This window comes from Zalophus californianus, chromosome 14, assembly GCF_009762305.2.
Source record: "Zalophus californianus isolate mZalCal1 chromosome 14, mZalCal1.pri.v2, whole genome shotgun sequence".
Taxonomy (NCBI): domain Eukaryota; kingdom Metazoa; phylum Chordata; class Mammalia; order Carnivora; family Otariidae; genus Zalophus; species Zalophus californianus.
Window position 1 is genome coordinate 8,145,711 of NC_045608.1, and position 24,426 is coordinate 8,170,136.

The 24,426-nt window shown below is 45.9% G+C and overlaps 2 protein-coding genes across 9 annotated transcripts in view; one reads left to right on the forward strand and one right to left on the reverse strand.

Moving 5' to 3' along the window:
- The window catches only part of P2RX7 (purinergic receptor P2X 7), a 42,719-nt gene extending 22,517 nt beyond the window's left edge, over positions 1-20,202 (reverse strand). For all 3 annotated transcript variants that reach the window (XM_027576876.1, XM_027576875.1, XM_027576874.1), the window contains exons 1-5: positions 19,782-20,202; positions 6,554-6,722; positions 5,318-5,386; positions 4,245-4,317; positions 3,086-3,182 (exon numbers count right to left, since the gene is read on the reverse strand). In XM_027576876.1, coding sequence (XP_027432677.1) covers positions 3,086-3,182; positions 4,245-4,317; positions 5,318-5,386; positions 6,554-6,722; positions 19,782-19,906 — 533 coding nt within the window. In that variant the 5' untranslated portion in view covers positions 19,907-20,202. The remainder of the gene's footprint in view (positions 1-3,085; positions 3,183-4,244; positions 4,318-5,317; positions 5,387-6,553; positions 6,723-19,781) is intronic.
- The window catches only part of IFT81 (intraflagellar transport 81), a 190,409-nt gene that overhangs the window by 46,435 nt on the left and 119,548 nt on the right, over positions 1-24,426 (forward strand). The gene's annotated exons all lie outside the window — the stretch shown is intronic.

Here is a 24,426-nt window from a genome sequence, read left to right on the forward strand (position 1 = left end):
CTCTGATCTATAGCATTTACTGATTACTGTGGTAGAAGTACCCCCACCATGGCTGATCTCAAGCCATTAGTGGGTATCACTGAGCTTGGAGTTGGGAAGGGATGAGCATAATTGGCTCAGAGTCAGTATAAGCCAGCTCCAGCACACCTCTGTTTGTGTCTTTCCCAGTAGACTTGGATTTTTCTTATCTTGGCATCCATGGCCTTTAGCACAGGGCCACACATATAGTCGGCTCTATTAGTCATAGGTTGATAGGCTCTGAGGAGCATAAATTCTCCATGAGTTAGAGGAGCTCAAATCCTAGACTTTAGGAAGGTCCACTGACAACCCATAGATTCATTCATTTGACAGATATTTATTTATTCTGCTGGGCATGGGGCTAGGCATTGGGAATATAGTGATGAACAAGGCAGTCAAGGTTTTTGTCCTTAGGTAGTTGACAGTCTGCTAAAGATGGAGAGAATTGGCTGTGGATAAAGAGATACAGCTGGTACCTTATTGTTGGCAGGCCTGAGTGGGTGGCAGATATATATAAGGGGAGTAGCACCAGGAAAGGATGGAGGTATTTGGAAGGGGGCACCAAGATGATCTACTTTTTATTCCAAAATTGCCAGAGCCCAGCTTTGCCTCTATTTAGGATATAACTATAGAGAACACTATAGTTTTTGCCTGCCCAGCATCCATTTCCCCTCTGTTAGAACCACCTCAGTTTTCTCCCTTTGGGATAGCCAGGTCTCTTCCACTCAGCCCAGAGGGTTGGGTGGGGAGGAGTCCATCTCCTGCCCATCCTTACAGCTCCCAGGATGGGCAAGTGACCCAGAGCTGGCTAAACAGAATAACCCAATCCTCTTGGCTATAGTGATTGGTTCATGATTGTTATGTGACTTAGGCCAATGAAAACATTCTAGCGTTTTTGTAGGAAATACTGGAAAAAGAAAAACTCATTTTTCTTTAGGATTGCTAGTAGTAAAGACAGTGTAAACCCGGAGTTCCCTGGACCACAGTGTGAGGAAAACCAAAATGGAAGAAAGAATAACTCGGGTGGGAGGTGGGGGTTGGAAAAGACAGAAAAAGAATCTTAATGACATCATTTTTATTTGAGGCCTGGATCAAGCCTTTCCTGAAGCTAGTACTTCTGGACTCCTCATTTACAGGAATTAAAAAAAATAATAACATTGTCTTTTTTCCTGAAGCCAGTTTAAGTTGTATTTCTGACATTTGCATAAAAAATCTTATTTACAACAAATGCCTATGACATGCCAGACTGTTTACCCTTAGAACATCCTAAATCCCATGCTTCCTGGGCAACATTCTAAGAATAAGAGGACTTGAAACTTGAAGGATCAAAGTCCTTTATTCCTCTCTTATGACACTCTTAACTTTCTGCCTCGAACTGTAGTTCTCTGTGCACGTCTTACCTCTGATTAGCCTGCAAGAGGCTCGGGACCTTCTCACTATCTGGGTCTGCTTGTATTTTTAGCACAGTCTCTTGTGCATAGTTACATGTAAAATTAATATCTAATACCTCCTACGTGGTATTGGATGTGTTGACTGAATGATTAAATGAATCGTTTTAGTAATCCCTTTGCATAAAATATGAGGAAACTGAAGTTCAGGGGGTTGCTTGCCCAAGGTCATGTAAAATTGCAGTCCAAGAACCTGCACATTGGAGATGCCCAGTATTTATCTGATGAATAAATTAGCAACTGAAAACTACAGGTAATCAAGAGGGCTCTTTCCTTGAACCAGGGACTACTTGAGTGTTAGCCGATAGCTCACTCAAGCCCTGGGCAATTCTTTCCATGAAAAAGAAACTTCTCTGACCTAGAAATAAACCTGGGTGGTACCATTAATGATTGAGGGCTGGACAGGCTGACCCTGCCGAGTGCTTCCCACCCTGACATGGGAAACCTTTGCCTGGACCTTCTAAAAAGTCAGCTTGGGACAATCTTCTCTTTGCCCCAAAGAGGCTGATGGTGTGGTTTTGAGTCACATTCATCTAGAGCTGTGTTCTCCCGTATAGTATTCCCTAGGCATGTGTGGCTATTAAAATTGAATTTAAATTAAATTAAAAATTCAGTTGCTCAGTTGCAGTAGCCACATTTTAAAGTGCCCAATGGCCACTGTACCTAGTGGCTACCATATTGGACAATGCAGGTACAGAACATTTTTATCATTGCAGAAAGTTCCATTGGACAGTGCTGGTCTAGAACCACCACACTTCTAGGGGGAGATTGTTTTTGGGTGTGTGTCTATGTGCACATGTGTGTGTGCGCGCGTGTGTGCATTATTTAGCACTTACTGTAAACTAGGCATGGGGCTCACTTTGCTTTTGAGGTACAAGTGTCATCTCACTTAATTCTCACAACAGCCTGCGAGGTGGGGGCAACTATTATCCTCATTTTACAAATAAGGAAAATGAAGCTCAGAGAGGTTAAGCCACTTGCTCAAGGTCACACAGTGAGGAAGTGTTAGAGTCAGAATTTGAATCCAGGTCTCTCTATTCTTCTGCTGTAATGTACCAATCCCTGTGATTTCTGAGATTTAACATCAAGTTCTGCTTTCTGAGCCTGACATTGTGTATTAAAGAGAAGGATCAATATAGGGGATCAACAAATCTGTATGTCACTGTGACTACTTAATTTAAGAAAACTTCTCTTCTCTCCCTCCCTCCCTCCCTCCTTCCCTCTCCTTCCTCTCCCCTTCCCTTCCCTTCCCCTTTCTTCCTTTTTCCTTTCCTCACTCCCTTCCTGCCACCTTCCCATCCTTAATCGCTCAGTATGGACACCAACCAGTCAGAATGGGACCTGCTGTAGTGCTAGAGGAGGGCTCCCAGAGATGCTCTGTAAGGTGCTGGGACAGCCAGGGGCCCAGGGCCACCCAAGGGTGCTCAGGGTAGTAGTTATATACCAGCCAGTACAGAATTATTGCAATATTTTAACAATTAGCATGGCCTTCTCAGAGACCACTGGTGTGCCTGGGGTGGAGGGGTAAGAGGGAGGACTTTTCAGGTCTTTTCAAGACTTTTCATCTGCTCACTGGTCAGGGCCACCCCATCTCCTCCCCTCCCCCCACCACAGCTCACCGGGGAGCCTTTTCCACCTCCTCGATGGGACACCAGGCAGAGACTTCACAGGTCTTCAGCCTCTCTTTATACACTACACACCTTCCGGTCTGGATCCCTGGTGGTGGCGGGGGGGGAGGGGGGTCAAGGGGCCAGAGAAGCACAGGTGTGAAAACCGTGGGCGCGTCATAAACTCAACCCAAGCAAGAGACTATTTATTTATGCTTTTCAACCCAAGCAGTTTCAGCTTCCATGAAACCCCATTCGAACCACAAACTTACATAAGGCAACCCAAGCAAAGAACACATCGGACGGTAAGCTTTTTAAAAAAAAAGATTCAGAGAGAAGACAGAGAGACCGTGGATGCTGTTGGTTTATTTTGGTTTCTTTGCAAGAAAAATGCTGAGAGAGGAGCTGAGCAGGGGGTGTTCTCTCACCTGGTACACCTGGACTAGAACATGGCTTCTAAGTGGGCGGGCACTGGAGTCCCTTAGGGGTGTACAGCACGGACCGGGGATGTGCAAAGCCAGAGAATGAACATGACACATCTTCCTGGAGTGTTAGTGTCACTAGCAGATTCCCGAGGGGGCAAGTTAAATAGTAAGACATGTTTGAATGGTCTCTATACCAACTCAAACACACACGTCTTATGGTACAGAATGTAACAACCGTAGGCCTTTTTTGTGTATGTGTGTGTTATAACCATCGATGGTTTTATCTTTTTTGTGGTCATTTTTTTTTTATTGTCACGTGCGTCTTTAAGTTAAAACAAGAGATACAGAAATTCTGTAGGTTAATAGTGGTACCATCCCCAGGCGCCCTGGGGCTACAGTTCATACTTCTCAACCTTTGGGCAAATTCGAGGGAGAAAGCTCAGCATACACAGATGACACTGTGGGCCACTGGATTTTCCTGTCAATGAGAGCCCTGAAGATGCTAACTCTGGGGGTCTTCAGGAGCTGCCCTCACTGGGGAATCAGATCACATTGCTAGTCAGTAGCCCGTCCTCTGGGGACAGAGCAGAGGCTCGGGACAGACACAGGTTCTCCCACGGCCTGGTGAGGGTGGAGGAAGGCAGCTGAGAGCCAGAGGCTAAAGATTTGAACTTTAGGACATTGTGAATGTCACCAAGATACCAGACCACCCGCCCCCCAGGGTCCCGAAAAGAAACAGAACATACCTTTGCTCTGTGGGTCCCTCCATCCCTTTTTACAACCCCTGTCAGAGGAACAGATCGTCCTTCGGGTGGGAAACTGCAGGGTGAAGGACACGGTAGTGGGGAGTAAGCAAGGTGTGTCTCCTAAGATACAGAAATGCAGATGCCTCCGTCTGTCCACACCAAGACTTGTACACAAATGTTCACTGCAGCACCATTCACAGTCGCCAACAAGTAGAAACAACCCGAATATTCATCAGGACAAACAAAGCGTAGTGCATTCATACAATGGATATGATCTGGCCATAAAAAGGAAGGATGCACCGACACCTGCTACAACACTGATGACCATTCAAAACGTGATTCCGAGTGGAAGAAGCCAGCCCCAAAATGCCACATATCGTATGATCTCAGTGATACGAAATACCCAGAACAGGCAAATCCACAGGGACAGAAAGTAGATCAGTGCTTGCCAGAGGCTGAGGGAGAGGGGGAATGGGGAGTGACTGCTCATGGGTACAGGACTAATTCTTGGGGTGATGAAAATGTCCTAGAATTAGGTAGTGGGGTAGTGGTACAACATCGTGAAAATACGAAAACCCACTCATTTCTCCACTTTAAAATGGAGGACTTTATGGCATATGAGTTATATGTCAATAAAAAATAAAAATAAATAAAACTCTAAAAAGCAGATGCCAGGGCAGCCAGGTACCACTTTCAGGGAAGGGCCCCCGGGCTGGAGAGCAGGGGGCCTGGTCCAAGCAGCGCTTGGCTGCAGAACTGGGCAAAACCAGAAGCGCGAAGGCTCAGCAGGAAATGGGAAGGAAGGGGTGCCAGCCAGCACTTTTTCCTGGCTTCAGAAAATGAGGTCAGCTAGGCCTCAGGCCTGAGGACAGAAGAAGGAAAAGAGAAATGCAATGACTAGTTGAGGCCCATTTGACTTTCTGTGTTCTAGGGAGCAGGTTTAATGGCTGGTCTTAGGGGGACCAGAGCCTGAAAGTAGTATGAAAATGGCCTCTGCCCGTCATCTTCCTCTAACCTGTGCCCCCTCCAGCATCTCTTCTCACCCGCCCGACCACTCCAGTTCCCCTCCTTACGTCAGGACATAACCCCTGCTGTTGGCCTTCTGTCTTGAGAAAGTTTGTCATCACGAAGAAGGAGTTCCCCTGCAGAGAAAGAGGAGAGGAGGCAAATGCCAGGCCTTCGAGAGCAGAGCTACTTAATCGTAATAATCCAGCCTGCTCAGTGCCTGGGGCGAACCGTCCACCTTTCTAAACTACACTCTAGAAATCAGGTCTGGGAGAAACTTGGACTGTGCTGAGGGCTTAATATCAAAGCTGGATGAGCCATCCTGCTGAGCCAAAGGAGAGCAGAGGGATATTCAGACTGATTGAGTATTCGTTTTCCATTCCAGCTTCAAAAGCAGCCTTGTCATTTTTTGGACACAGTAAAATCCCATTAAATTGAAACTTAAGAGACCTGGGGAGTGGGGGTGGGGCGGTGGGGTGTTGGCTTCATCAGAATGCTGTTTAGATTATCCAGGATTTTAATTAAAGGGCAAAAGGCAGCCCACAACCCAGGAAATAGCTGGAGATCTCGCTGAACCAGCTCCGCCTGCCCCCCCATAGAAATAAACAGATAGTGGCCTGGGTTTTATGGTTTTGCAAAGTACCCCAGCTCCCAGAGGCTCCAAAAGTGTCCCTTTGTCCCTCCAGCCTCCCTATCTGTTCGTTGGTGTTCTCATTCCGACTTTGAGTCTCCTTTTTTCCTTTTTGACTATTCTACTTTTATTTTCTCTTCTCGCAAATTTAAGCAGTCACATAGCCTCTCCCTGTGATCCACAGCCTTCCTGTCTTTGTCATCTCTTTCCTTTCCCTTGTTTAAAAATATATCTGAGTGAGTGTTTTTTTTCCGGAGACATTTTTGTTGATAAAACTCCACACAAACGATTTAGAAGGGCCAGCCCTGTCTAGGCAGGAAGTTCTTGGTCCTCTGGATCTAGGCAGACCTTGCTGACTTGATGGCCCTGCTTCTAAAAAGCTGTGTATATATCAAGTTGTGAGTGAATCAAATCGTGCTTTAAATGCACCAGATCACACTGCTATTTTGAGAAACCCCATAGGACTCGATAAAGCAAAGAATCATCTTTGAGCTGCTGGATTTGACCCAATTTTGCAATTTTTAGGTTTTCTCAGTCGGGATTTTCACAGAGCTTTTTTTAAAATAGGGCCAGTGTTTTTCTGACGTGAGGCTCAGGGTCCCAGGGGAGGGAGGCAGGGCCCTGGTGACAGTGACCAGGGAGGAGTTCTTGGGAGTTGCTGACAAGAACTCACCTGCAAGGGGAAGGTGTAATCTGCAGTGTCAAAGACCTCAGACACCATCTTCTTCATTCCATTCTCCAATATCTCCGCCTTCACCTCTGCTATCCCTTTCACCTTGGTGTGCACAGAACTGATAAGAGGCTCTTTCTTTTGGTACCGCTTGTCACCGATCAAAGCAAAGCTAAATGGCAGACACAGTAAAGCATCAGTGGTTTTCTCAACGGAGGCACAACGTGTAGTGGTGTTGGATGCAGGTTCCGAAGGCTGCCTCCATGCACATCCTGGCTTTTCTGGGTGACTTTGGGCAGCCTACCTACCTGCCTTCTCTGTGACTCATTTTCCTTATCTGTAAAGTGGGAAGAATCGTCGTACCTACGTCAGAGGTAGTTGTGAGGATGAAATAAGGTATGTGTACAAACTCCTCAGCATCGGTATCTGGCACGCTATGAGCTCTCACCACGTGATGGAAATGATTGCCCCCAATGTGAGTCTCCAATATTGCCAAATATAGACCCTGATTTACAGGGCAACTTCTCAAATACCAGAGTCCCGCTCCAGATTGGTCCACCTGTTTTGTCCTGGGGCTGAGCAAACACATCAACGCCTAAGGATGTGTCCAGCAGGTCAGCCACCTATTTTCCAGAAACATCCACCTGGTTTATAATTAATATTGATAATAGCAGCTGCCCTTTATTGAGCACTTAGTACATGCCAAGTGCTCTTCATGCGTCATCTGTTTAATCTTCACAGCAATAGGAGATGGTTACTGTTATCATCGCTTTTGTAGATGAGAAAATGGGCTGAGAGGTAAAGGAAATTGCCCAAGATAACACAGATCGTCAGTGGCAGAACTGAGGTCCTCAGTTGGTCTACTGTCTAGCCCAGAGCCAGACCTCTTAACCCTATATGCCACAGTATGATGTAAAGTTTAAAGAAATCCAAAACTGCATTCTACATTCAGACAAATGCCTGTCCATGTGTGCTCATAGCAGCACTATTCATAATAGCCTAAAGACGGACACAGCCCACATATTCAGCAGTAGACGAACAGATAAACAAAATGTGGTCTACCTGTGTGATGAAATATTACTCAGCTATAAAAAGGAATAAAGTACTGAGACATGCTGTGCTGTGTAGGAACCTCAAAAACATTATGCTAAGGAAAAGAAGACAAATACAAAAGGTCACATGTTGTATGATTCTATTTATGTGAAATAATCCAGAATAGGTAAATCCACAGCGACAGAGTTGACTGATGGGTGCCGGGGCTGGGGAGCCACAGTGACTGTGAACGCGAGTGGTTTCCCTTTGGAGTGGTGAAAATGTTTTGGAACTAGATAGGGGTGGTGGATGTACAACAATGTATTATTGAATGCCACTGATTTGATCACTTTACAATGGTTATTTCATGTGATATGAATCTCACCCCAATAAAAAAGGGAAAAAATGTGTTTTAGCTATAGACATATGTTGTAGAAATATAAAAACAAACACAGAATGACAAATGCCAAATTCAGGATGGTGTTTCAAAGAGGAGAGGGAAGAGAGTGGGATCCAGGCGGGGCCTGCAGGGAGCTAAAGCTGGATTAATAATATTTTATTTCTTAAATTGGATGGTGGCACATGGGTGTTTACTACATTATTGTCAATATATTTTAGTATTTATATACCATTCATTAAAAGAGAAAGTTCATCAGGGGTGGCTGGCCTGCTCAGTTGGTGGTGGAGTGTGTGCAGTTCTGGATCTTGGGGTTGTGAGTTTGAGCCCCATGTTGGGTGTAGAGATTACTCAAAAATAAAATCCTAAGGAAAATAAAAAAAAAAAGAAATCTCATCAAGAAGGACTTTGGAGCTAGAGATCCAGATTTTAGGTCCAATCAGCATATATGAGAAGGAGCTGTGGCATACAGTTCCATAGGCAAATATAATACTTGCTCAACAGCGTATTTCAGCCTAGCATAACAATGTGAACATGGCCCGTGCAGTGTTTCCAAGTCAGACGTGGCGACATTCTCCCAGAATAACACTGGGTTAGTTTGGCCCACCATTTGGGAAGCTCGATTTGAATCTGTCATACTCATTTCAGGCACACAACATATTATAGATCAGCTGTAACGGAATCCAACCCTCTCATAAGTCAGAAAACTTGCCTTTGTATGATAATGAACCTATCATACAAGAGCTGCATCAAAGGAAAAAAAGAGGAAAAGAGTTGATGGTATCCTGCCCTAACGACTGTCCCTAAGACTCAGACAAGCCATGTCACCTCTGGCCGTTGGTGTAGTCCCTGAACAAGGGGATGGCTGCCTGGCTCCCTGATCCTTGTGAACTTGCAGCTCGAAGAAGCTACAATTCTGTGCATGCTGAAGACCAAAAACCCACCGGTCCCTCTGGTGCACGGGCACGAAGGAGCTGGGGGCTTACTGACCCCTTGTACGATGGGGAGAAAGAGTTGGTGGGGTGGAAAGCTGCCGAGCCTGGGGAGGTCGAAGAGGACTAATGTGAGGGAAAGCGGGCACTCACAGGCAGGTCTGGCCTCAGAGGGGGGCTGTAGAGGGATGGGGAGGAGGGAAGGACAGAGAATGAGCTCAGCTGTGCAGCTCTGAGGCTTGTACACAGCACCGACTCTACAGGTGTAGACGAAGGTGCCCACCATGAAGAGGACCTGCACACTCTGAATATGAAGGGCTTTCTCTTATTGGCACCTCCAGGGGCCCTGGGCCCGTGCCAGCATGGTGAGAGAGCCCTCAGAGGGCCTCAGGCCGGGAAGCACAGCTCAGCAGAGCCTGACTCTTCCTCACAGCGCCTGGGCTCACTGAGTAAAGGTAACTCTAAAGCGAAAGGATGGGATCTGAAAGTGAACCACCCTCAAATCTGGGTAACTGACACTTACCTCAAGGCCAACATTTTCTTGGCGCCTAAAGGCACTGTGGGCCGGGGACACTGTCCTCTGTGCCTCACGGAGAAGTTGAGCCTACAGCCTCTGCTTTCTGTGTTTATAACCCCAAGAGAAGAATCCAATTATTTCCATCCCGGTCCCACTCAGCAGTGGGGTGAGCTCCGCAAGGGGCCAAGGACAGCAAGAGATGCACTGAGAAGAGAGTGGAGGAGAGCCTGCACCCCCAAGGCAAGTTAAGTACCGACTGTATTAGTTTTCCATTGCTCCTGTAACAAATTACCACAAACTTAGTGTCTTAATGCAAATTTATTCTCTTAGTTCTGGGGGTCAGATACCTAAAATTGGTCTTATGGGGGTGAAATCAAGGTGACTCCTGGAGGGCTGGAGGCTCCACGAGAGAATCTGTTCCTCACCTTTTCCAGCTTCTAGAAGCTGTCTTGGCATTCCTGGGCTCCTAGCCACGTCACTCCAACCTCAGCTCCCATTGTCATATCTTCTTTTTCTGACTTTGACCCTCTTGCTTCCCCTCTTTTGAGGACTCTTGTAATTACACTGGGGACACTCAGATAATCAAGAATAAAATCCCCATCTCAAGACCTTGAACTCAATCACATCTGCAAAGTTCCTTTTACCCATACAGATTCATAGGTCCTGGAGATTGGGGTGGAAATCTTTTGTGGGCCATTTTTCAGCCTACCCCAATATAGTTGGCCTGTTGTAGCTTTTTAAGAGCCCCTCCCCGGCGCCCAGCCTTCACCCTACCCCACCTTTTCCTGAGCTAGAGTGAAGAGGTTTCAGTTCCTTGGTACCCACGGCTTAACTAAGACATCGTCTTCACTTCTAATTTCCTTTGGCTATTGCATTTCTTTTCCATCAGCCAACACTTCTGGAAAACCCTTCCTTCTAATGCTTCCCCTCATTCAAAGAACTTGTATTCCAGAATACAATACTTTCTACACATTCAACTACATGGAGAACAGAGAGTGAATCTTAATCTATTAGTTAAAGTTTATCAACTAGAGGAAAAATAACAGATACATGTAAAATCCTGACCTTGAACTAAAAAACTCAAGTTATGCCAGTACAAACCAGAGCCCACCCAAGGTGGCAGAAGTTTTTGTTAGAGGCCCGAAATTTTTAGATAATCCTGAGCCCATATGAACGAACATTGTGTTATATCATCCAGAAGAAAACAAAACGACAAGACAACTAGTGTTATCTTAAGCTGCAGTGAAAGAAGTAGAATATTTCACTCTTGGGTGGTGGTAAGCCAGTGGCCTATGGCCACATTAGGCAGCCCCTGTGTTTGGGTTTTATGAACCACATTTTTCAAGAAAACCCCTTTAATTGTTGTAAAAGTGTAAATTTCACAGAACTGCACAAAGAATATGAAAAGCTTCTAACATTCTCCCTCCCAGAGGTTACTGCTGTTGAAACAGGGTATCTTCCAGGTATCTCTTTATGCCCACACCTTGACACCCACACATGGCCACACTCTACATGCTTTATGTAACTTGCTATTTTTACTCAGTAATATATTATTAAATCTTTCCACAACAGTAGTGATAAATGTTATGATAAAGATAGATCTATGATATGGAATCACTTTTGATGGTTACAGAGCATTCTAGTGTTTAGATTGGAACATATGAAATTGCTCATTTTTTAGACCAAAGGAGTAGATACTGGCAATTCCATATAGTTCAACCTAAGAGGCGAGTTGTGATAATTTGCCCCCTGTCTCTTCCTGGTGGATATTTAACTGGAAGTTTTGCTGTTTTTCCAATTGTAAACATTTTTTTTGGTAACCCAGATATAGCTCTTACTGTGTGCCAAGCACTCTTTTAAGCATATGTTAATAATATATATTAACTCTTTCAATTCTCACCTCCCCCAAAACAACCCTGTAAGGAAGGTCCTGGTATCATCCCCGCCTTATATCTGAGCAAACTGTGGTACAGACAAAGCGAGCCTAAATCCACATAGTGCTATGGACTGAATGTTTGTGACTCCCTAACATTCAAATGTTGAAACCTAACCCCTAGTGTGATGGCATTAGGAGGTGAGGCCTTTGGGAAGTAATTAGGTCATGAGGCCTGAAGGGATTAATGCCCTTATAAAAGAGTTTCCAGAAACTCCTTGCCCCTTCTACTATGTGAGGGCACAGCAAAACGATGGCTGTCTATGAACCAGGCAGTGCATACTCACCGAACACCTTATCTGCCAGCACCTTGATCTTAGAATTCCCAGCCTCCAGAACTGTCTCCAGAAAAGCACATTTCTGTTGTTTATAAGCCACTCCGTCTGTGGTATTTTGTTATAGTGGCCCAAAAGACTAAGACACAGAGTAGCAACCCTGGCCCCACAGCTTATGCTCTTTTGGGTGCTATTATAAATGCAATTATTTTCTTAATTTCCTTTTTTAATTTCCTCTTGCTGGTGTACAGAAACACAACTGATTTTTATGTGTTGATCTTGTACCTCAAAACTTTAATGAATTGGTTTATTAACTTTAATTGCTTTTTGTGACTTCTTTTGGATTCTCCATATATAGGATCATATTATCCGAGTGGTGTTTTACTTCTTCCTTTCCAATTTGGATGCCTTGTATTTCTTTCCCTTGCCTAATTGCTCTGGCTAGAACTTCCAGTACAATGTTGAATAGCAGCAGTGAAAACAGGCATCCTTGTCTTGTTCTTGATCTTCGGGGGGTAAACATTCAATCTTTCACCATGGAGGCTCAGTCTGTTCTCTTCAGCACTATGCTTCATTGCCTCCCCTCCCTCCTCTCTCATGTCACCAGGCATGTACTTGCAAAAGAATCTTTTCACACCAAAGATAAATTTCACACCCTAAGATAAATTTCTGGGTTAAAGGATGCATACATTTCATATTTCAATTCATTTTGCCAAACCACAAAAAGTTGAACCATTTCATGCTTCCACCAGCAAAGCAAGAATGCATGCACCACTTAAGAGAGCCTTGACAAAACAAGAGTGTGGTTTTGTGGGCTTGGCTGAGATAGTAAACAAAAATTCAATAGCAGGTTACAGCCATTTCAAGAGTGTCAACTACAAGAGAGATCACGGGGCAGAACTCTGACTAAAGGGTAGAATACAGGGAGACTGATTTGGGCTCAGTGTAAGGAAGAAATGTCTAATGGTTAGTCCCAGAAAAGAATAAGCTTTCTTTATGGTTGCTAGTTGGTGACAGATGATGATGATGGTGGTAGTGGTGGTGGTGATTTTCATTTATCTCATCATCTCCCTTTCTCTGATCTCCTTTCCATCTGCATTCCGACATCATTTCCCACCTTAAAAATAAACCCTCTCCCGACCCCACATTCTTCTCCTACCACCACCACTCAGTGCCTCTTTTCTCCTTTGTAGCCAAGTCCCTTGAAAGAGTGAGTCACCACATCCCCTTCTGCATCTCCATTCACTCCTCCGCCCACTCCAGTCTGGCTCCCTCTCCACCACTTCTCTAAAGCCTCTCTTGCCAAGTAAACAGCAACGTCATCCTTGCTACATCTGATAGACATACTACAGATCTGATCTTCATAAAACTCTCAGCAGCGTTTGACCCCGATGACCATGCAACCCCTTCCCCTTCTTCCCTTAGCTTCCTGGAATCCACATTCTCCTGACTTTCTTTGGGTCTCCATGGCCACCCATCTGAGAATCCTTCAGGAACTTCTGTGCTCCCCATCGCTTAAATGTTAGCATTCCTCAGGGATCTGTTCTAAGCCGTCCTTGCCTTCTCATTTACATCTGCGCTTTCTGGTCAATTGTAGCTACTTCCATGGTTCTAGTTACCATCTATACGCTGGTGATATAAAAAGCTCTATCTCTAGTTCCAGATTCACCTATCTATCTGTCTATCTACTAAGCATCTAAATTTGTATGTCCCATATACATGACAAACGCAGTGCCTTCAGTTCTGAACTCATCTTCCACCCCAGATGGGCTCCCTCCCATTCCCATCCCAATAAGTTCTCCCACCACACATCAGTTGCCCAATCCAGAAACATTCCTTAGTATCCCATCCGTCATCACCCCTCAACCATTCAATTGTCAAACCTTGTTTTATCTTCCTAATGCTATTCATCTACTTCTCTCCTCTACCACTGTCAGTCCAGGTCACCATCACCTCTCACCTGGACCCCCCAGTAGCCTCCTGAATGGTCTCCTTCCCTCCATTTGTGCTCCTGTCTCCTCCATATTCTATGTGATTTAGTAGTAAAAGTTTGGGCTCTGGAGTGAGAAGCTTGGGTTCAGTCTTGGCTCTACCACTTACTAGCTACATAGCCGTATGTTAAGTTACTTAACTTTTCTGGGTCATTGTTTCTTTTTCTGTAATAAGGAGATGTTACTTAGTATTATATTGGGCAGGGTATCTGGTTCTAAATAGAATCTGCTCTGCTGAGTTTGAGAAGAAATATTGTCTAGAAAAGGCAAATCTATATGGTTGAAATTTTTCATAATGAAATGCTGGTGGCAGGGTGGGGAAGACTCTCCGTGCTTTCTCAGTGTCCTCAGGATGAAGTTCAAGGCTGTTCATAATATGATCCTTGCTGGCTTCTCCAGTCCCACCTTTGCCTCCCCTTCTTGGCATCTTGCACGTCAGCCAGCTGATGCGTGCTGCTCTGTGAATAATCCATCGTTCCTCTTTTCAGCACTGTGTTAAAAACCCAGGAGGGCTGGGAGGTTCCTGCCCTGGGTGGGAGGCTGGGCTGGAGTGGTGGTGCCTAGAAGCCCGTGCGTGTGTGAGAGCTGGTCCACAGAGAAACCTCGGTTTCCAGGGTGCAATGAGAAAACCAGGACAACAAAGCAAGCTCTCCATAAAGCTAAATTTATTCATTTGAAATGACCATTTCAGTAGACTGTGTGCCTCCAGCTTCCTTAATGTTTTAGCGTAGACATTAATGGAGGGATGCCGATAGATGGTAGTAGTTGTTTGCTTGCTTGACATGGCCGACAATGCTGTTAGTCGACAAGCGTGCCGCCCCTCAGTCTTCCTCCTGTCAGTAAAGGCATCCTCATCCACCTGGGAACCCAGAGTCGTCTTCTGCCTCCTAGCAGATCTGCCAGTTCTGCCTCCAAAACTTATCCCTGTTTTGCCCACTTCTGCCCACCTGTGCTACCCTGTTACCATCCGGTTCACTGCCTCTCTCATCGGGGCGACGTCGGCGCCCCCTCACTGCCCTCCTCACATCACTCTTGCCCCCTATCATCTGCCTTCTGCACAGAGGCCCAAGAGTGCTTTTAGAAACAGGAATCAAATGGTTGCAATCCCCTCTGTAAACCCTGTCAGCGGCTTCCCATGGCCCTGAGGAACAAATTCCAACTCTTCCGTGGTCTGGCCCTTGCCTACCTCTCTGCCCTTGGCCCCTGCTCCTCCCTCCTCTCTCACCAGCTTCTGGAATATGCTGTCCTGTGGGCTGCTCCTCTTTTTTGCTTTCAGATATGCGCATTCGCTGTTCTTTTGGTCCCTTGAATCAGGTGGCTGGATTCTCCTCTTCCTAGAGGCGGTCTCCTCCTGAAGTGGGTTTTCTCTGGAGCCCCCCATCTCTATCACATCACCCAGGAGTTCAGGGTAGGATGAGAATGTGGCAAATCTCTTCATGTTTCTGTTGCCCTCAAGTGGCAGGCACCACGGGGCGGGGGGGCATGCCTGGGTTGGATTTGCCCCTCCCCGGCCTCTGGCGTCCCCTCCCATCTCTGGGGTGGACTCACTTCCACTCAGTTGGAAAAGGCCCAACCTCACAGGAAGGTGTGTGGCAACCCTCCCATGAAACAGGCAGCCAGCCAGGAACTACATTTAACAGCCACAAACCAGCACAACAGCACCATCTTCATGGTGCTTTCTGTTAGCCTGAGTAGAGGTTGACTGGCTGAGGGAGAAGCAGTTTGAGTGGAGTCTGTTCTCCTGTTTTTCTCTCAATCTTCCCTACTCTTCTGTATTCACTGGAAAATCTTCTGAGAGGGCTGGTCTCCAAGGAGGAGGGAAATCTTCCCAAGAAAATGAAAATATCTTTTACTTCTCTGCTTAAAATCCTCCTACAGCTTCTCAACTCACTCAGAATAAAATCCAGAGAACTCAGAGTGGCCTCCAAGGCCCTGAATGATCTGCCCTTTCTCCCCGACCAGTGTTCTCTCTCCAGTTCATGCCCTTCCTCTCATTCACTAACTTGTTTCCTCTGCTCCAGCCAAACTGACCTTGCTTTTCCTTGAGTGCCCTATCAAGTCTCTACCTCAGGGCCTTTGTACTTGCTGTTCCCTCCACCAGAAATACTCTTCTCCTAGATACTTCATGTCTTGTTCCCTCCCTTCATGCAGAGCTCAGCCCAAATGTCTCTATCCCACACGCACTCATATTTGCCCATTATCATTCTCTGTTCTCTGCTTTATTACTCTTCATAGCATTTATCACCATCAGGTATTTTATTATGTCTTTCTTTGCTTTTTTTGTATCATATCTCTCTCCTCCACTGGCATATAACCCCATGAGTTGTAGGAACTTTGTTTCACTCACTGTTATAATCTCTAGAGCCATGAATAGTGCCTGACTTATAGTAGATAGTCTAAAATTTATTTGGGGGAATGAATGAACAATAGAAAAGGGTAAGCTTATGGGATCCTCATTTCAGCCTCCCTCCCTGTCCTGCACTTGCCCAGGCCAATGCAGAAGGACGAAGTTCGTGGTGAAGAAGGAAGAAGGATTGATTGGCCAGGGATTGAGGAGGCCTAGTACTCAGACTTTCACAGTCTGCCCAGTTACCCTTCAGTAGTGTGCTTTCTGGGTTAAGAGCATTGGATTGGTTTTGGATTTGAATCCTTTTTAAAACATACTTTCTACCTGGATGATCTTTTAGAAATTAACTCCATCTTTCATAGCTTTTCTTTCCTTATCTGTGCAATAATGAAAAGAATACTTATATCCCAGCATATCAATTGAGATGATATAAATAAAGCCAACTGTATAAGGAAGTTATTTTTATTGTCATTCAGGTTTTTTCAGTTAGTTTTCCTGGGAGTATAATCATCATTATCCCACTCCTCCCACCTCTTTGAGGCCAGGGGACAAAACATAATCATGGATTGGAAAGCCCTGTGGAATTCAGGAGCTGATTCTCAGAGGAAATCTCTGTTGAGAATACCAAGGGCCCTGCCCTGGCAATAACCTGGGACAGAGTCTCCACAGCCCAGGTGCAGGGCTGAAACAAGCCAAGGATAGAGCAGTAGACTTCAGAAGTCTCTGGAATGTCTGGCTTTTGGAAAGACCCTGTAATGGATGTTTTTCCTTTGCCCCACCCCCCCTTTCTTTTCCCATTTCTTCTGGCAACATTATTCTTCTTTCCTAAGGTAAAGTCACTGGATATGGTTCAGACTGGGCTCCTTGAGCCCTGCACCCTGTCCCTACTTCCTGCCACAGGAGTGAGCACATGACTCAGGATTGGCCAATCAGGGGACACCATGCCCTCAGCCACGAGGGATTGGTTCAGGAGTGGATATGTAATCCAAGCTCTACCAACCAGAGACTTCCCTGGGACTTTCATGCCACAGCTATCAGGAAAGACTTGCCTGTTCCTCTGGAGTTACGATATGAGTGTGGCATCTTGCTACATAGAGAACCTATTCAAGAACAAAGCCAAATAGAGCCACGATGTGGGGGAGAGAGACCCAACCCAATGACATAGTTTGAGCTTTTATAACCATCCTTGTCTGAGGGCAGCTCCATCTCTTCCACTGTGTGGCTTGGTGCCTAACTTGAGTTAGGTCTCTGTCACTTACTGTCCAAACACACACTTACTATCCAAATAGCACAGGCCTATTCAGCAACCTGTAACCCTGGAAGCTGGAGCCACTTGACCCTGCCTATAGCTGCAGCCCCTGCCTTTGAGTCCTCTCTGAACTTTGAGGGACTATGAGAAGCTAACCAGCCTCTTGTCTTATTTCTTCTATTGACAGCCCCTTCTTTGTACCCCAGTCTCAATAACTGAAGCCCTGTCTTACTTCATTATCCTGGCTCTTTGCCTTTGCAACCCTAGTATGGACAGGCTCTGAACTGAGGACTCCATGGCTAGAACCCACCACCTGCTGCTACATATCTTGAATATTACCTGAGCCTGTCTGGACTTCCAACCTGTGGTCCACACCAGTCCTATTTGGGGCAAACTACCACCCCTAATCCCTGTGCACCATGGGTCTACCCTTTTTACAAATGGCCAAGTTGCAGTTTTATCAACTTGAGGCCTCACAGTACAACTTAAGGCAGCATTTCCCAAGCTGTGGTCTATGGGACTCCATTCAGTGGGATGTAAATAGATATTCCATTAACACAGAGGGAAAAAACAAAGCTGGCAATAGTTTTTCTTCAATTTTATCTTTTAAAATATAAAAAAAAATGGAGTAGCGTTTTACATAGGGGTTACCTTCTAAAGTCAGTGCTTCAGGTAAAAAATCATGTCTTGTTAACACCGCCTTTGGTAAAACCTTCAGTTGTCCACAAGGCGCAGCAAACAGACCTTCTACCTTCCAACAAGTCCATCAGAGCCTATTTTTTCCCTCCAGTTCTGGAACAAGTTGCTGTTTTTCCAGTTTTGCTCCGGGTGAAGATGAAAGAGGTGGTTTATTTTAGGGGGCATGTAGGGTGGAGAGTATGTATCTAGATTCACAGGTAGGGTGGTAAGGTGGTCACTCCATCGAAAGCATGTGGGAACAGACTGGCAAGGATCCCCAACTTAGGTACCCCATCTCATGCCTGGTCTGGGGCACACATTTCCTCGGTCATTGCCCTGTTGAAATTGTGCTCTCTCCAGGCTCCCATGGAACATGCATTACTGGATTTGAGGGAATTAAATGCATGCAAGATAAGATTCCACCATATGAGAGAAAAATATTTATCATTACAAGGTACTGTCATAATAATCTGTTCTTATATATAAGAATCTGCTTTTAGGAAATTGTGTGCCAAGAATACCAGGAAATCACGTCACCTGTTACCTTGGAATTGTGATGCCCGAAAATGGGTCATTCCTTAAAATGTCAAAAATAAAGTTACTGAATGATCTTTCGGTTTCACTTGTAGGTACAATACCCAAGAAGACTGCAAACATGTTCATGCAAACACGCATACACCCATATTCATAGCAGCATTATCCATTATCCATAATAGCCCCAAACTGGAAACAACCCAAATGTCCACCCCCTCCCCAAAAAAAAGGTCTATCCCGACAATGGAATATTACTTGGCCATACAGAGGAATGAAGTAGAGATACATGTTTCAACATGGATGCACCTTGCAAACATGTTGCAGAGTGGAAGAAACCAGCCCCAAAGGACCACATAGTGCATGATTCCATTTCTGTGACATGTCCAGAGTAGACAAATCCCAGAGACAGAGAGTAAACCCACTGGTCCCCAGAGCTATGGGGGTTGGGAAGGATTGGGAGGGATGATGGCTTAGGGCTGTGGAGTTTCTTTTTGAGGTGATGAAATGTTCTAGAATTGATTGTGGTGACAGTTGCACCACAACTCTGAATACTAACACCCACTAAATTGTACATTTTATTTTTTTAAAGATTTGTTTATTTGTTTGAGAGAGTGTGCTCGTGAGCAGGGGGAGGGGCAGAGGGAGAGGGAGAGGGAGCTTCTCAAGCAGATTCCGCGCTGAGCACGGAGCTGACACGGAGCTTAATCCCAAGACCCTGAGATCACGACCTGAGCCAAAATCAAGAGTTGGATGCTTAACCGACTGCGCCATCCGGGCGCCCCTAAATTGTACACTTTAAATGAGTGAGTTGTATAGTGTGTGAATTATATCTCAATAAGCTGTTAAGAAACAAAAATGAAAAAGAGCAAGAGGGGGCCTTCCTGACACTAGAGAGGACCTAGTTACCTTGACGAGTCTGATCCTGTTCCCCCCCTAAGCGGTGATGACTCAGACAGATGCCAGGATTATCACGAGGTGTGCTCTGAATCCTTGCCTTCTCCCACGGAATCCAGGGTGTTGCCCTGTTTCCTGGTTTCCCCAGGCATGCCCTGCCCAGCTCACCCTGGCAGGCCTGGGGTAGAACCCAAAGTGTCGCTTTGCCTCTTGTGGCTTCTTTCCGCAGCAGACTAGCACTGTTTCCCCCCCCCCAACCCCGCCTGCAGCTGCATCCTCCCCAACACGCCCCCCCCCCGCCCCGGCACCTCCAGCCCCAACTTGCTATGAGAAAAAAAGTCTCAGATTTAAAACCACGTGGAATTCAGGATAAGCACCAGAAGCTGTACCTTGGGGATTTTTGTGCTGTCAACTACTGCAGACATTTGGGGTCCTCCCCACGCCCCACTTACCTGATGTAAGAAAGGACCAGCAGGTGGAAGAACCACTTAATGGGGCCGTAATACACGCTCTGGATCTGGAGGACTTTGTTTGTCTCATACTGGAAAACATCTTTCCAGCTGCAAGAGGCTGACATGGTGAGAAGCTCACTCTCCGTTAGGGTCTCGACCAGGGCTCAACCCTCCCAGACCAACCACAGCAGGTCCACCAGTAAAAGCAAAATGAAACGGATTCTTAGCAGGAGGCTTTATGTTTGAGTTCCTCCAGTGAGGGCAGAGTGGGGGCGGGCCCTGGCAGCTAACCCAGATGTGGCTGGAGATAAACAAGAGAAGGGAGGTCCTACAGGCCTGGCTGGCAGATGACCCTGCTCCAGTCGGCCTCCCCCAGATGCCTGCACAAAGATGGTGTTCAAAGGAAGGGCATTTTTGGCATTCTCCCTTATCCCCTTTTTCCTTTGACTTTTTTGGACTCCTTTCAGTTGGGGGAAAGGGGCGGCCCTTCAAATGTCAGGAGACCCAGTGCTTCCATTGTGCCTTAATAAAGGGCCTAGATCTTTCTATTGCCTCAAGGCCCACTCAGAGACTGACTGATTCATTTCTACAACACTTTGTTCAGCCCCAGATGTCTGTGAACGCCGGGTGAATGAAGATCTCCCTCTTCTCCCTCTCCACACTTCCTCCACAGCACTCTGGTCTGTAGATGGTAGGGGGAATCAGAATTGCTGGGGCTGGGAGGGGAGGAGACTTTATTTCTATGCTGGATAATTTCCTGCGTGACCCTTGAGATCCATTGAGATCTGCTCTCTGCCCTGCCCCCAGAGTTATGCCCGTGACCTAGCCCAAGCAGCCTAAGACTGTCAGAAACAAACTTGCAATTTAGCAAAATGAGGCTTACTGACTCCTTCAGTGAGAAAGAGCTCATGCCAGAGAAGCTACCACCATCATCAAAGGGACAGAATTATCATAGGATTATGAGTGATGGTGGAGTCTAGATTAGATTTAAATGAAAGCAGATTTTGATAGATTTTATACAAAGCAGGTTTGTATAAAACGGTCAATCTCAGATCTGGATTGCGAAGTGGACCCAGGGCTCTGCTTCCTTGAAAGTAATAAAGCTAAGACAGGTGTTGAAGGTTGTGTCTAGAAACCTTTTATCTGAAGCTCTGCACCAAAGATGCAAATTGAGGCTGCTTCTCTGTGGCAAGGTAACTTAGATCCTCCAGGCAAAAGTGGAATATTTCATTCTTACTGATGCATTTTCCAGTAGCAAATTTTCTGATAACCTATGATTTTAGAGTACCTTACCTCCTGGCTCTTGGTTCAGGACACTGGAGAGCAGAAGGAAGATGAGATTAAATTTTCTTGGCCCTTCTCATAAGTGCACATGGCAGGGCTCCTATCTTTCTGTTGAACGCATACACTGATCCCTCATGCCCTTCCCTATGCTTCCTCAGCCCTCTGTCTACTATTTCTCCTACCACCACTTTATGGATACTGTTCTTAATAAGCTTACGACTGAGTTCTCAGTTGCCATATTTAGTGATATGTTTTATTCCTTATTCTATTTAACCTTTTGGACCAACACCATGTACCACTCCCTACCTCTTGAGCAATTTCTTCCATTGATTTCCATGACTCCCCTAGGCCCCTTCTTCTAGTTTCTCATCTTTTTTTTTTTTTTTTTAAGATTCTATTTATTTGAGAGAGGGAGATAGGGCGTGCGTGCAACAGAGAGCATGAGTGGGGGGGAAGGGCAGAGAGAGAAGCAGGTTCCCCACTGAGCAGGGAGCCTGATGGTGGGGCGGGGGCTGAATCCCAGGACCCCGGGATCATGACCTGAGCCGAAGGTAGACACTTAACCGACTGAGCCACCCAGGCGCTCCTAGTTTCTCATCTTTTTTTTTTTTTTAAAGATTTTATTTATTTATTTGACAGAGAGAGAGACAGCGAGAGCAGGAACACAAGCAGGGGGAGTGGGAGAGGGAGAAGCAGGCTTCCTGCCGAGCAGGGAGCCCGATGTGGGACTCTATCCCAGGACCCTGGGATCATGACCTGAGCCGAAGGTAGACACTTAACGACTGAGCCATCCAGGCGCCCCCTAGTTTCTCATCTTTACCTCTATGACTCTTTGTCTTATCTTTCTGTGACTCTTCTCCTTTTATGTGTCAGTTCCCACAAATTCTGTCTCAGTATTTTTTATATTTCTATTCTATCAGTCCTGATAAGACAGGTTATGTTGCAATAACAAACAGCCCCCAAATCTCATGGCTTAAAAACAATGTCCTTTTCTCATCCACAATAAATATTCACCACGGATCGATCACCCAGGAGGCTCTGCTCATTGTAGTCACTCGGAAAACAAAACTAATGGAACAGCCACTATCTTGAACTCTTGAATGAGAAATCTGGCAGGTCTTACAGTGGCATTTAAATCCTCTGACCTTAGGGCACCTAGCTCAGTTGGTTAAGCGTTCAACTCTTGGTTTCAGTTCAGGTCATGATCTCAGGGTCCTGGGATAGAGCTCCGGGTGGGGCTCTGTGCTCAGCCAGAGTCTAATGGAGATTCTATCCCCCTCTCTCTTCCTCTGCCCCTCCCCCCACCCCTCACGTGCACATGCACACACTTGTGTGCTCTCTCTCTTTAAAATAAATAAATAGGGGTGTCTGGGTGCCTCAGTCGTTAAGCGCCTGCCTTCAGCTCAGGTCATGATCCCAGGGTTCTGGGATCGAGCCCCGCATCGGGCTCCCTGCTAGGCTGGAAGCCTGCTTCTCCTGCTCCCCCTGCTTGTGTCCCTGCTCTCGCTCTCTCTCTGTGTGTGCCAAATAAATAAATAAAATCTTAAAAAAAAATAAATCTTAAAAAAAAAATACTCTGACCTAGAAATGATGCACTTCCTTTAGCCCCTAACTCATTTGTCAACACTAGTCACTTGGCCCCATCTAACTACCAGGGAACCAGGAAATGCAGTCTCACCATATATCCCCCTCTGTGCCCAGAAACAGAAGAAGCAGACATATTTGGTAAATAGCACTAATAACTTCTGCATCTTCTCCCTGGGAAATTTCACCCACACACATTCTTTTAAGAATCACCAAATGCTAAAAGAAAAAGGGATGGAAAGAGGGGTACATGTGTATATCATGTGTTTATGCATGGAATATAGCTGGAAATAGGCCTACTACATAATTTGGGGGCCCAGTGCAAAATGAAAATGTGGGGTGCCGTATTCAAGATTAAGAATTTCAAGATGGCAATAGCAGAGCATTAAATCAAGCTCAGGTCCCTTCTATGTGTGGGTCCTTATGTACTGCACAGGTCCCATGTTGGTGAAGCTGGCTGTGTCTGAAGGATATATAAGATGGTCTCTGGGGAGGGAACAGGGGGATTTGTCAGTGTTTGTCAGGAGACTTATTTATCACCTTTCTGTGAAGTTTTTCTACCGTACTCATGCATTACTTTTTTAAAAATCACGGATAGATTTTAAAAATCTATTATCTCCAGACCAAATCTGCCTTCTGAGCTCCAAACCTGTACAGTCTATGAACCTCCAGACCTAAAAATCCCATAGACACTTAGAATCACATCTTCAGAATGGCACACTTCCGTGCAAAATAATAGTGCATGTAGGCACTGATTCGAGGGAGAGAGTAGAGACACGAATGTGGACTACTTTAAACTCAGCTTGATGGTAAGGGTGGTTTTTAACAGGAAGTGTAGTCAAGGGAAAATTGTGGGAAGGGGTAGCTAAGATGGAAATATTCGAGCCATTCAAAGATATTCAAAGTGGAATGTCAAGAATGGTGGTTTCTGTTTCTTTGTAAAGTAGGAAGTCAAGTCACGAATGGAATGGGGCTTGGCGGCTTGGGTGAATTTATCTTCTCAAGGGTGTGTGTTTCTGGTTACAGGTCAGAAAAATCAAGTGACTTTCTTTAGCAGAAAAGGTAGTTTTTTGAGGAAACACTGTTATCTCACAGAACTCAAGTGCAGGAAACGTGGTGAGAACTTTTTTTTTTAAAGATTTTATTTATCTGACAGAGACACAGCGAGAGCAGGAACACAAGCAGGCGGAGTGGGAGGGGGAGAAGCAGGCTCCCCGCTGAGCAGGGAGCCTGATGCGGGGCGCCATGCGGGGCTCAATCCCAGGACCCTGGATTTCTGACCCTAGCCAAAGGCAGACGCCCAACGACTGAGCCACCCAGGAGCCCCCGTGGTGAGAATTTATTAATAGGGAAACTATAGTGTCCTGCGCTTAGGTTGTACTTTCGGTTTGTCTGAAGCTGTGTGGTCCCGCCTCTGCCTGTCTCTCTCTGCACCCACTGTGCATCTCTCTAAACACCAGACTTCTCTGCTCCTCTGGGGGCATGTCACCAAACAAGGCCATCATGGCATCCACATTAGGTGGCTACAGTTCACATGAGACCACAGACCCAACTACTTAACTCCAGAGTCCCAGAAGAGTGAATCTGATTGGTCTAGCTATCTATCTCTGGTCCAATCACCTAAGGCTGTGGGCGGGGTCACAGAAGAAACACGGCTTCGGGGGCCTATTGGGGAGGAGGGGTGTAGAAGAGGGTGAAGGGGGTGGAGGAGGAGGGCCAAGGGTGGAGGGAAGGGGAAGGAAGGAAAGAAAATAAGGAGAGGGAGGAGGAAGTGCGA